The sequence below is a fragment of the Zingiber officinale genome, chromosome 5B (genome assembly GCF_018446385.1).
Source record: "Zingiber officinale cultivar Zhangliang chromosome 5B, Zo_v1.1, whole genome shotgun sequence".
In the NCBI taxonomy this organism is placed as follows: Eukaryota; Viridiplantae; Streptophyta; class Magnoliopsida; order Zingiberales; family Zingiberaceae; genus Zingiber; species Zingiber officinale.
The window spans coordinates 86,825,117-86,837,611 of NC_055995.1; the positions used below are offsets into that span (position 1 = coordinate 86,825,117).

The 12,495-nt window shown below is 36.8% G+C and overlaps 1 protein-coding gene across 1 annotated transcript; it reads right to left on the reverse strand.

Moving 5' to 3' along the window:
• Positions 1-767: 767 nt before the first annotated feature.
• LOC121984830 (zinc finger CCCH domain-containing protein 24-like) lies at positions 768-9,863 on the reverse strand. Its single transcript, XM_042537972.1, has 15 exons — positions 9,310-9,863; positions 8,775-8,867; positions 8,370-8,696; positions 8,167-8,239; positions 5,884-6,016; positions 5,654-5,807; positions 5,448-5,531; positions 4,641-4,763; positions 4,319-4,486; positions 4,107-4,241; positions 3,146-3,241; positions 2,125-2,209; positions 1,689-1,939; positions 1,326-1,369; positions 768-1,222 (listed from the first exon to the last, which is right to left on the reverse strand). The coding sequence occupies exons 1-15, from the start codon at positions 9,811-9,813 to the stop codon at positions 979-981; spliced, it is 2,514 nt and encodes an 837-aa protein (XP_042393906.1). The 5' UTR covers positions 9,814-9,863; the 3' UTR covers positions 768-978.
• Positions 9,864-12,495: the final 2,632 nt, after the last annotated feature.

The window sequence follows — 12,495 nt, forward strand, 5'->3', positions numbered from 1 at the left end:
ACAAATGATATAAGGGAAGCCCAAATCTGTAGGGAGGTAGTTTATCTCCAGTCCACTAAAACATTAGAATGAGGAAGTTTGAGAATGCAAAAGAGCATCCTTGCACAACGAATTCTGGCAAATAAAGGTGGGGAAACAATAGATCAAGCATCTGGTACAATGGGAAAATTTTGAGGCTGTGCCTGATACACAATTTATCAAAGGGCATACATTGACTAGCACTTAAATCAAGAGTAATCTTAAAAAAAATTGGTAAAAGAATATATATATATATATATATATATATATATATATATATATATATAATGGCCAAAAGAAACATGAGCTTGAGACTATATCTAAACAAGGTCAAAATAAGGAGACAGCAAATGTACTCGATCATTATTAGTCAAACTAGAATCCTAGCTACTATTTGGTGCATCCTAATCTGTCCACTTGCCTCACCAAATGAACACAACGGAGTTTTAGTTAATTGTACAACAAGTCCAAAGTCAGCAGGAAGGAAGCTTCTCGGCAGTACTGCCACATGTTTCACCTACTCTAGAAACTTTTGAATTGATATGACCAAGATGAACTACGATATGTCTTGATGGCCACTTGAACAAATTAATATATCTTGTTTGGTATAAAGATTAAGCAACTATGAACCATCAGGGGAGTTTTTGAGCAATTTACCAAAACACACTTTTGTTTTCATCTTTAATCAACGCAAGTGCCTTCCTCTTTTTTTTTCTTCTTCTTTACCACTGTATGCATACATTTCAATATTTAAGCTGGAGACAAAATCAGAGCTATGCTTGAATTAAACAAAGGCATCTAATGTAACAGTGTACATCTTAATCAGAGAATACTGCAAGAGCTACTCGACTACTTGCAAAAACTCATTGATGGAAACCACCTCTGGTTATAATTTAGCCTACTAAATCAAACAACATAACTCTACAATGTAGAATGAGAAATTTCTGTAAGAAAACATGTTTAGCGCTCAAGAAGCATCACCATCTCACAGTGGGGAGTATGCGGAAACATATCCACTGCCATCACCCTGACTGGGCGGAATGGCTCTGACTTGGGCATTGATTTAGTCCGATGCCGGGCAAGGCCGGCACTACTCATTTTCCGCCATCCTCTATTGCCTTTTGCTTTCTCTGGCTCATCGGCAGTTGGAGTGCAAAGCTCAATGGCATTAGCGACCAAACTTTCGGGATTACAAGAGATATAGCTGTTGGCAGGCAAAAGCGAACATAAAAATACTTCAGTTACATTGACTATGAGCTGGGGGAAATAGAACATTTGTGAAGATAATAGCAGAAGAGATGTCATACACAAGTCGCCTTATGCGTGGATGAGTCCTTAGAGATTTGATCACCTGAAAATCCAAATGAAGATATCAGTTTTTTACTGTCTGCGACAAGAAGTTGATCAAGAGCCATGCTTTCAATTTTTACATGGAGCAATTTTTCAGGATAAAACAAGCTGATTTTTAAGCAGGCAAACTGAGGCTTTTTAGCATTGAACTGTAAGATAGTTCAAAATAATGGAAGGTAAGAAAAATGAAGCTGGAAATATATTTATTGCCGAGTAGAGGATTTTGTACTTGCTCAGTCTGTAGAGAAGGAAAGAAACTGATGGACATTGGACATTATCTGTCAACATGTAAGACTTGTAATGAAAGTAGAACAACTTACAACAGGATGAAGTCCAACTCGTGGTGGATCAACAATAGCAACAACATTCTTAAATTGAGGTATATCTGCTCCATCCTTGTCTTTAGAAGTGCAGATGTGCAGATTCATCGTTTTGCAAACTTGATCATTCCTGGTAAGATCGCTATGATCTGTTGAGCAGTTTCCTTCAGAAGAGTCATTTAAATCCTCATCTGGACCTTCAGATGCCACTGAATCATCCTTTATTTTTTCCTCAACAGAGCCTTCTACACCTGTTTTAAATGTTATGTCATCAACATCAGCTGGGATAGTGCTGAATTCTGAATTTTTAATATTACCATTTCCTGTACATGAGAGTATCTCATCCTTGACTGATTTGACTAAAAGAATATCAAGAAATATACTTGTAATGAACCTCAATACAAGTTCTACTGTGTAATTAAGTAGTCATGCTTACCTTTACAACTGATCCCAGAAATACTGCCATTATGCTCTGGAACATCAAGATACTCCTTCAGTAAGGCCCCCATTATATCCTCTGCCTGGCAAATTCCCAAGATGGATCCGATATGAATTAAAAAGGTTCATAAGCATCAGCTGGGTTTTATACAATTTTCTTACTGTAAGACACCATGGTAAATTCATATTCTAGATTGATTTGAAACACAAACCCCAAGGGTTTTCAGGAGTTTCAAGAAAGTAAATAGATGCTGCAATTCAAAACCAATTCACAAGACATCTGTTTTTTTTTAATTTAGTAGGGAATTTTGGTTAAACTGTACTTGACACTATAGCAATATAGATGGAAAATGTGATAGAGTCATAAAATTATAGATAGGATTTGTTGTGGTAACACAAGTAACAAAGAAAACACTGACGCCTGACCAAGCCTTCGCATACTGAACCATGCATGATCGGATCCAAAGTGGATATCAAGTTCCAGAGGGAATCATTGGATTAAAAAAAATCTCACAAAGACTTGGAAAAAGAAGAAAAAAAAAGAAATCAAAGAACCAAGTTACATTTTGTCTTCAATTGTGTTATACCATAAATTGCTCTTATTTGTAACGACAGAATGTCAAAATAATTTAATAGTATGTTAATAATGAAAAAGAAAAAAGAAAAGAAATCAAAGAACCAAGTTACATTTTGTCTCCAATTGTGTTATAGCATAAATAGCTCTTATTTGTAACGACAGAATGTCAAAATAATTTAATAGTATGTTGATAATGAAAAAAAAAAATGAACAACTTGAATTAATTCAGTAGACTCACTTATACATTGCCTTTTCCACCTTAACTAAAAGATCCAAACTTATCAGTCTATTGTAGGATATAATTATCTTGAATCTCGATAATGCATTATTCAAAAGCAAGTGAGCTAAATATACAGTGGTCTAGGATGCAGAATAGACACAAATAAAAACAATTTCAAAACTTCCATTAGTATAGAAGCAAGTAAAATGGAACTAAACAAACCTTGCTGCAGACAAACCTGCAATTCGTTATGCCATTAATCATTGCATTTCTTTGTGCATCTGAAACTGCTGATGCATTCATTTCAATACCGACAACCTATGATGATTTGATTTATATGTATAAGATTCTCATAGTGTATTCATCTACAACAGCAGTAAAGTAGTGGAAATTTAAGAAAAAGAAAGATTTGGCATCATCAAGCTGCATTTTTCCCAATATTTAGTATCCCTCCATTGAGCTTTATGCAAAACTATATATCCATTCAAGCAAACAAACACTAACATGAATAAAAGACATGCTGCAATTTTTCTTTTCAAGTATGCCATGCCCAAGTATTTTAAATCCAGCTGTGCATCGTATAGCCAATGAAAAAAGTTATAGTCTTATTAATTAAATATTTTAAGTATTGAATACAAAAGATTCAAGATATGAAGAGCCTTGCAAATACTATCATAATAGAACTAGATTTCTTTGTGGGTTTAGAGAATGTGAATGAATGAAAACTTATCATTTTACCTCTTTAATCTTCCTGTTATCTGTGCAACTTTGCACATGCATGGAAGTTTATGTTTTCTCCAATGATAAACTTAAAAGTTTAAAATACAATTTAGTTTTCTAATTGAAAAAAAAACATCTTCAACATATACTAGATATGAGCAACAAAAGGCACAAAGAACCAAAGAATTATTAGAAACACAAAACTCATGGGGATCAATATTTTCTATCAATATTCTTTAGCATAATTATTCTATGTTTACCAAATCTCAAACTCATCATAATTTTAGAGTACTTTCCCAATATTTTAATGTACTTGAATAAAAAATTTCCCAACATTTTATGCAAAATGCAATAGTTTAGCAGCAGATACACACACAAATAGTGTTAGCCTGCTACCTTCACAATATTATGACTCAAAGAAATGTATAAACTCCAACATCATAGTGAAATATCATGGAATTACCATGCCAACACGGTGGGCTAAGGTGAGTCCAATTGTTCCTGTCCCACAGCATATGTCAAAAAGTAATGTGTCTCTATTGAGATCAGCCCAATCACCAGCCAGTGAGTACAATCTCTCTGCAGCAAGAGTGTTAACCTGTATCCTAGTGAGTGATGAACCAACTTACTCAATTGGGCAATAAGAATAGAAATATAGATGAAACTGAGTCTAACTTGGAAAAAAGCTGTGGGTGATATGGAGAAGCAGAGATTGCTTATATAATCATGAATTCTTGCTTCAATTGCATGTTTATCATCTGATGGAATTGGTTCTACTTTTGGTATCATCAATGGGATCAAAGGGCAATCAGCAGGAGCGGCATTTGATATCCCTTGATAATCCTGATGGGAGTTAAAATGATTATAGAAGCATAAATATATGACCAGCTAGAGCAGAAAAAACCAACAGGGCACACAGACCAAAACATGACTTCACCTAAATTTTAGCCAAACTTGGCATCTACAACCAGGAAAATTGGGATTGTTAACAACATACCTGGACAACTATTACTGTGAGAGGAAGTGGAGGAGAACAAGCAGCTGCTCCAAGTACAAGTGTCTGGACCATTCTCTGAAAGTCATTTTTCATTACTTCTTCATCCACATCAGTTGAGCAAACCTACATAAGTTTGAATAAACAGATCTTTATCTGTCAGTGGTTAATTATGACAAGTACTTATTATGAATCATACTGAAAAATTATCAAGGTCGATACTGCCCCAAGTTCCAATATCAAGAATATTGGTCCTATCCATTTATTCATAAACAGACATATATACACATAATGGTTGTTTCATGTCAGTAAAGTACTTGCCGATAACATCAACAGCAAATGAATTATTTGAAAGTTGCTGGCTGTCATTGAATGGTTTGCAAGCTGCAAACCCATTCACACTTGGGCCTTAAAAGCTGTAAATGCTGCTGCTGACATGAAACCCAGCAACTTGTATAAATTTAGAATAATATAAAAATATAAATTGTTTTACAAGTATACTAAAGAGATTGGCTTATAGTTTACTTGCATTTGTAATCACTTTAGAATTATCATTAGAAAGATATATGACATTCATAAACAATCAAACAACATAGTTGCAAAGCATCATTTGCCTGAAATAGCTATTTGCAAATACTATTGATTGCAAGTAACTAAATGCCCCTTAGGCACATCATACAAAGACAAAAGCAACTTTTCTTCAAAATCTACGATATTGTAACCTTTTCTTGTAGTTCAAACCTGCATTATTAACATGAGCAACTTTTCTTCAAAATCTACGAAATTGTAACCTTTTCTTGTAGTTCAAACCTGAATTATTAACATGACCTCTGCAATCTCAATTTCTGCAACTTTGTTAGTGGTCACCTGGCTGGATTTCCTTCCTTCCCGAACCTAAAAACGTGCTCATTAATCAACATTTCTATAGTTTTTTTCCCTCCGAAAAAGATACTTTTATGCTGAAGCAAGATAAAGAGAGGAAGGAGCATATATCAACAAGAAAAAAATGAATTTACTGTAAACTGACGCCAAAATCCTTTATTCTCAATTCTGTTCCATACAGGCAATGCTGATGACTGTAGAAACTCCTGAAAGGCCAAAGCAAATTCATAGGATATTCTAGACACATTTGGGCAGTTGATAGGTTCTTCAATTGCTGTTATCCCCTCCCTGTGACCACATTATAAAAAGCAACAATTGCAGGATGGGCAAGGAGCTATCTATACAAAAAATAATCTTGACAAACCTGAAACTTCCAACCATAAAGCCAACAGTTGGTTTACCATGCAATGAGTAACCAACTGAAAACTCGCATTTGTTCCGATACCCATTGGTTAACGGTGATTCCAATATGCCCTCAAGTTTGCAAGGAAGACCACCTATACATTTTGAGTGTAAAAAAGATAATTTCAGATGTGTGAAAAAGGGATTGTTAGATTATTCAAATCTTATGAAAAAATGCACAGAATAGGTATCACTACCGTATCACTACTAAAATTATACTTGAAGTGTCTCTTTAGTTTATAATATAGATTGTCAATTCCATTCAAAATCCAACATTCAGATAAAATTGATTCCAAGGTTCTGTAATAACATCCTACGGCCGAAACCAAATGGATGCATTTATTCTTGTATAAGTTTGAGATTCAAGCTGCAGTTTCTCTTGCATATTGATGATGCCGATCAAAAGAAATTTAATCCCTCATGCACAGTATGGTTGGTTGGCTCCCACTGAAAAATGTTTAGTTGTCCAACTCCTTGTCAAGCAACTAAAGCTTTCACTACAATGCCATTTGATGAAGTGAACAAATGAAAGGAGAAGTTAAAAACTTCACATTTTTGTCTTAGATTTAACATATCATTATGGTAAAGATACTCAAAAGCCAAAATTAGGGAATACCTTGTGTCTCAATTTACTAAGTTGACGAAGCAAGCCTTGAGTTTGGAGAAAATTGTTCCATAAGAACAAAGTCCAATTAGTTAGGCTCATAAAAACACAGAAAATGAATTTAGTGATCAATTTTCAGACTAGATGAACCAACAGCCAACCATTAGTTTTAGGCTTTTAACTTAACCATGTTATGGGATATTATTCTAGGTTTCTCAAATAGTGTGTCACAATTTTATTGTACTACATTATGATATTTGACAGGTACAAATACAAACAGGATACCTGTTACAGGGAACTACATGTCCTATTTTATTCTTAAGGTGGTTGTTTACTTCATTAGTCTCAAGTTGAAATGAATTTGCCAAACCTGACAGAGAGAAAAAGATCCACCCTTATTATTCCCACACTCCAATGTGCAAAAATGTTATTTCAAGGTTGTCATAATGGTATACATATGACTAGCTAGACATGCTTCTGTTTGAGCTTCCGCATTTTGAGTCACATATTTCTCTATCATTATATTAATACGAGTAAGCAGCCATGTCAAACAGACATGTGACCAAAGCTATTCAGAGATATGTGGTTCAGGGTCTCACATAGTAACACCAAACATCTGATTGAAATTTGGGAAATGCTAAGCAAGGAGAAAATGACACTAATTAGTTTTATTTTAATATGCACTTTCCCTTTTGTGTTTGCATTCATTCTCTTGTCACCTTGTTTTTCTTCCTTTCCAACTCTTTATCAAAGATCTAACAACTTACTAACATTTGATTGCTTGGATTTACAAAGAACCTACATAAACTGGGTGAGTCATCTAGAGCCAAGGTAATCTTAATTTGTAATTCAAGCTATTGATATATTGTAATTTTCCATGTTTCACACAAATCATAGGTTACACATATTAATGGAGCCACTTATTAGTTCTTGGTCTGTCATTTCATACTATCATGATTATATCGTTGGATTGAGAAAAGGTATGATTCACTTGTTAGCAAGAATAATAACTAGTTGCATTTGAGAGAAGGAACTAGATAAGCTCATTGTTAAAATTTGAATATGGGTCTCAACCAGGTTTATAATATGGGAGCAGAAAGCAGAACAGGACTGCTGCTTGGACAAATATGGATTGTACAGCACAGGACTGGTGCAGAAAGTATGATGGATACTTTCTGTTAAACTTCCAGTGCAGTGGTGTACGAGTCCTATTACAGGCCAATGCATTCCAGATGGTATGCCATGGTTCCTAAAACCTTGGCCTAGTTTGCTACTGACTTAAAATGTTCATGCCCAAACCTTTGCACATTGTGGATATATCACACAGATTTAGGGACATAATAAACACATGAAATTATGCAGTCTCAGCGAAAATTCAAACCTGATTAGAAATAAGCCAACAAAGGAGACCATATACTTAGAATTAGAAATAAGTCAACATACTGATTACAAAAATTAAACAGAATTAATCATCAACTTAATGACAATAAATAATAGGTCTGGGGCCAAGTATTAGGAATAGTGAAACCATATGCAATGAGCTAGCAAAATCTTCCTCCAGCAGTTGCATCGTGAAAATGAAAAATTAATGGGTAGAGTAATCAATCTCTGAAAATATATACAATAAGACAAGGAATTTACCAGCTTCCCTAGATTTCATTATCCATTCTGGCAAAGAAACAGAGGGAGGACAAGCTTTGCGTGCATTCCGTGTCTGCAAGAGGAAGTTCCAACCATTTAAGAGGAAAAAAATGGACAGAAGTGTAAAAAGAATATTTACAAAATGTGAAATTAGTACAAAAGCGATAAAAAAAATTTGAGCATACTGCCTCTCCAGTACTCACAAGTTTTTTAAGTGTTTGAGTAAGAGTTTTCATCTTCTGTTCCAACTGATCACTATACGGTATATCAGCCGATGGAGTAACCACATCACGTGCAGTTTTTGTCACTGAAGCAAAACCTTCCCCTATGGTAGTGTCTTTTCCAACTGAATCATCAGCCTCAAATGAGTATGAAGGCATGGTATAGTTAGTGCATAGTTCCCCATTCACAACTTGCCCTTTATTTTGATTTGGAGGGATTTGTTTTTCAACTTTCATTTGATAAGACCTGCGGTTTGCATCTGCAACTTTTATTTGTTTTTGCCCAGATGTAGTGTTCTCATTCAATACCTATTGTTTTGCAAAGCATGAGACAAAAGGAACATATAGTTTGGGGGAGGGGGATATTTTTCAAAATAAATGAGCTACCTCAATTGCCCTTTTTAGCTGTTCCGTATTGTCAAATGTCACAAAACCCACACTCATACCCTTCTTCTTTTTAGCTGTTTTACAGAGAATTCCCTGGCATAAAAATACAAAAGTAATTTCAGAAACTTGATAAGTAAAATAATTCAATTAAACCATGAGCAACGAGCATCATAAGCAGCAGTAGGAATGTCAAACGTAAAAAAAAGCCCAAAGAAATGCAATAGGGAAGTACAATTATCGAGAATTAATAGTTGATTTTAGGCAAACCCTTTAGATTATAGGAAGAGATGGAAACCTCCGGCCAGTGATGTGCCCGGTTTCCACCAAGAAAATATTCTTGACGCTTTAAGCCATAAACTGTGATACCACTGAACAATATAGAGGCCACATCTCGAAAAAACAATTTTCCATGCTAAGTCTACGTTCTAGTGTCTACATTGAGAAGCAACTGTTGGCATCAAAAGACCAACTTTTTTCCAAGAAGAAAGAAAAAAATATAGCAATATCCAACACGCGATTATAGAAAACATTGTACCTGACCATCGAGGAAGCTCTTCAGGTTGTCTGATGACCATTTCCTGGGCAAACCAATGAGGCATTTATCAAGCGAAGTAAGATCAACTGCCATGCCTTGGACCTCGGGCGCCAAAGAATCCTCATTTCCATCATTGCCATCCCTAAGGATCTTCTTGGCCCGCTCTGAGGTCGGGTCCCACGTCTTATCCGGGCGAGGGCGGAGCTCCGCCTCGCCGTGTGCGTAGCGGCAAGAGTCTCCATGGCTACACCCCTCTCGACCGGACTTCCTTCTGTAAAACGAGCAAAGACTCGTTTTCCAGTATGGCTCCCTATCGCCGGCGTCCCGAGCACTTTCTTCTTCCCCTCCTTTCTCCTCCGCCTCCTCGTCCCTCTTTCGCTTTCCGCCAACTCCGTCAATATCCAACGCATCGTTAACGGTTCCGGCAACGGTCGGCTCGGTGCTGGCCTGCTCGAGTTCGTCGCTGGGAGAAGCCGCGAGCGCCGTCATCTCCATGGAGGCCATGTCAAAGGCAGCACTCGGATGAAACCCCAATCGAGTAACTATCACGCGAGAAGTTAAAGCCGATTCGCGTTCGTGGTTTGAGCTGTCTCCTTAGGCAATTTGACCTATTTACCCTTCCATCTGAGCCCATCATTAAGGCCCATAATCATAAAATGAGCCCATATTAGGCCCATTCATCATATTTATAGATTTCCACCAATGCCCATTCTTCATCGCATAACCTTTTTTTCTTATTGAAAAATTATAAAATTTATTAGTTTCCTATGCATTTGTATTATTATGTTCAAGGAAAAATGTCAGTGCCAATTCGAATGCATAGTAGGGTTAAAGTAGATTTAAAAAACATCATAATTTGAATCGGATCGGAACACAATTTAAAAATCTTAAATCCAAACTTAATCATGATTAAATGACTGAATAATCTGATTAAATATTTTTTTATTTATAATTTTTTTACTTTTATTTAAATACTTCATTGCTATTCTACTGATATTGATATATAAAAATATATTAATTTTTAAAATAAAATTTAATTTAACTCTAATAAAACTTATTAAATCCTATATTTAAATCAATCCAAATTCAATACAATTCTAACAAAATTCAAACCGTTTTCATCTTAATACTGCATTTTGATATTTTTAGAATCGTTTTGGAAACATTGACAAATCCGTTGCAAAGTAAATATATAATCTTTATGATTATAAATTGTCCTAAAATTCTCATACAAAATTTTAATTTTACTGTCATTACTTGTGTCACAGAATATTTATTTTAACTTCCTAATCCATACCAATTCATTCATTTAATTCATTATCAGTACATAATTTTATACAATTGTACCCAATTAAACTATATATATATATATATACTTGATTTCAAATATTTTATACCTAATGAAATAGATTATGTATATATATTGATCGTGTTCGGAAATAAAAAGGTGAAAAGCTGAGGATGTGGTTACTTCATTGACTGGATGTAGATCGCGTCTCGCTATGCAAAACAAGCAACGTCAGTGTCGAACCAAGGAAGGGGTCTCCGGCGTTGGTCCTCCGACGCTTAAGTCAGTCACTAGAATTGTAAAGGAAAGTGGAGTAACAGTAACGTAAGCGTAAATAGTAAATGACGCGTACCTCCACCGGTACTTGGACCCCCTTTATATAGAACCTTGGTATGTGACGTATACGCTCCTCGAGGTATGGACACGTTCTCTAATATGTCCTATGAAAGGACTTGTCAGGAAAGCATCTCTGACATCATACATTAACAGGGCATGCATATCCCTGACAAGACAGTAGAAGCTTTCGTCGTACGATCCGCCTATTGACCATGCCTCGTGTTAACGAACTATCTCTCAAAAGGATGTCAAGAGATATAACAATGGTCTCACTGCTTGGCCGAGCGGGGTAGCCACTCAGCTGGGACTTCTCCTCTCTATCGACCTCAGCTGCTCTTCCTTGCGGTGACTGGGTGTAATAGTTTGACCCTCCTGATCGGACAAGCTGACTGGGTGTAGTAGCATGTCCCTCCCATCGGACAAACTCTTCGATTTCCTTAGCGTCCTACTATTTGTACTGAACATTTATCCGTCTTACCGTATTATCCCGAGCTAGACGGGTGGTCAGCTCGGACAATTCTTAAATCGGTCGGACACTGATTGCCCTGATCGAACACTGATTGCCTCGACCGACCTTACTAAGGTCCTCTGCTCGACCACCGTAGGCGAGCATTTTGACACCTTGGTGTTGACCTCCTTGACTTTGAACTCCACTTTGACAGTTGACCCGTGCCGGACGGGCCCCCTATATCGCCGCATTACAAGCCCCCCCTCAAGTCTAGTCTAAGGAAGTTGCAAGTCCGACTGACTGAACCAGTAGAGTCTTTGGTGGTTTCCATGTCTGATCGGACCATATACGCTCCCAGGTTTTTGATCGAAACAAATGTATACGTTGTTCGGCTTTATTTCGTTGGCTAGGTTTGTAGTTGCCTCCCAGATCATACCGACTAAGGCAGATGGTGCATTGGTCACTCGACTGTATGATAACCCACTCTCTGTGTCAATCGGGGCGATGAGCAACAATACTTGCAAAATTTCTCCTTTCCCTATGCTCCCTCGGATGAGGGTCCTTTCATGGTAGCCAACGTCATCTAAATTTCTTGAAGACCGTGCAAATCTCTGATCATCATGGTTGAGCACGCGGTCATACTTTTTAATTAAGCCTCATTAATGTCTTCCAATAGCTGAACACCACGTGTCCCACTTTCTACCGCCACACGTTTGACGTGACAGGTGGATATCCGCTGTTGATGTGACAAACACCTTTTCAAATTCTACAACCGGATATTCTCCTGATTTTTCGAACCCTAGATCGGATGGCTCTGGGTGATAGGTCGCGAGGTTTATAAACCTTACTTCACGTCGTCGTCATCTTCATTCTTTATGCTTTCCTCTTTGAGACTTCTCTACGACACTTCATCTCTTCTTCTTCTCCAGTGATCGTTTGCTGTAAGTTTCTTCACTCTTTCCTTATCCGAATCCATTCGTTGCTCCTTCTCGAATCCGTTATTTTCGATGACTAGTTCTTCGAACCCCCCTATCCCCGTTCCTAGGCTCTGGTATATTTCCACCGAGTTCAGGTTCAATGGGGATGACATTGAAAAGTTGAAATCCGCCTACCC

Excerpts from the sequence above, each read along its gene's own strand:
- LOC121984830 (XM_042537972.1), bottom strand. The coding sequence starts at position 9,813 with ATGGCCTCCATGGAGATGACGGCGCTCGCGGCTTCTCCCAGCGACGAA. Across the intron at positions 8,697-8,774 it reads AGCTAAAAAGGGCAATTGAG|GTATTGAATGAGAACACTAC; the intron begins GTAGCTCATTTA and ends GCAAAACAATAG. Across the intron at positions 4,764-5,447 it reads AGGTCATGTTAATAATTCAG|GTTTGCTCAACTGATGTGGA; the intron begins GTTTGAACTACA and ends AAACTTATGTAG.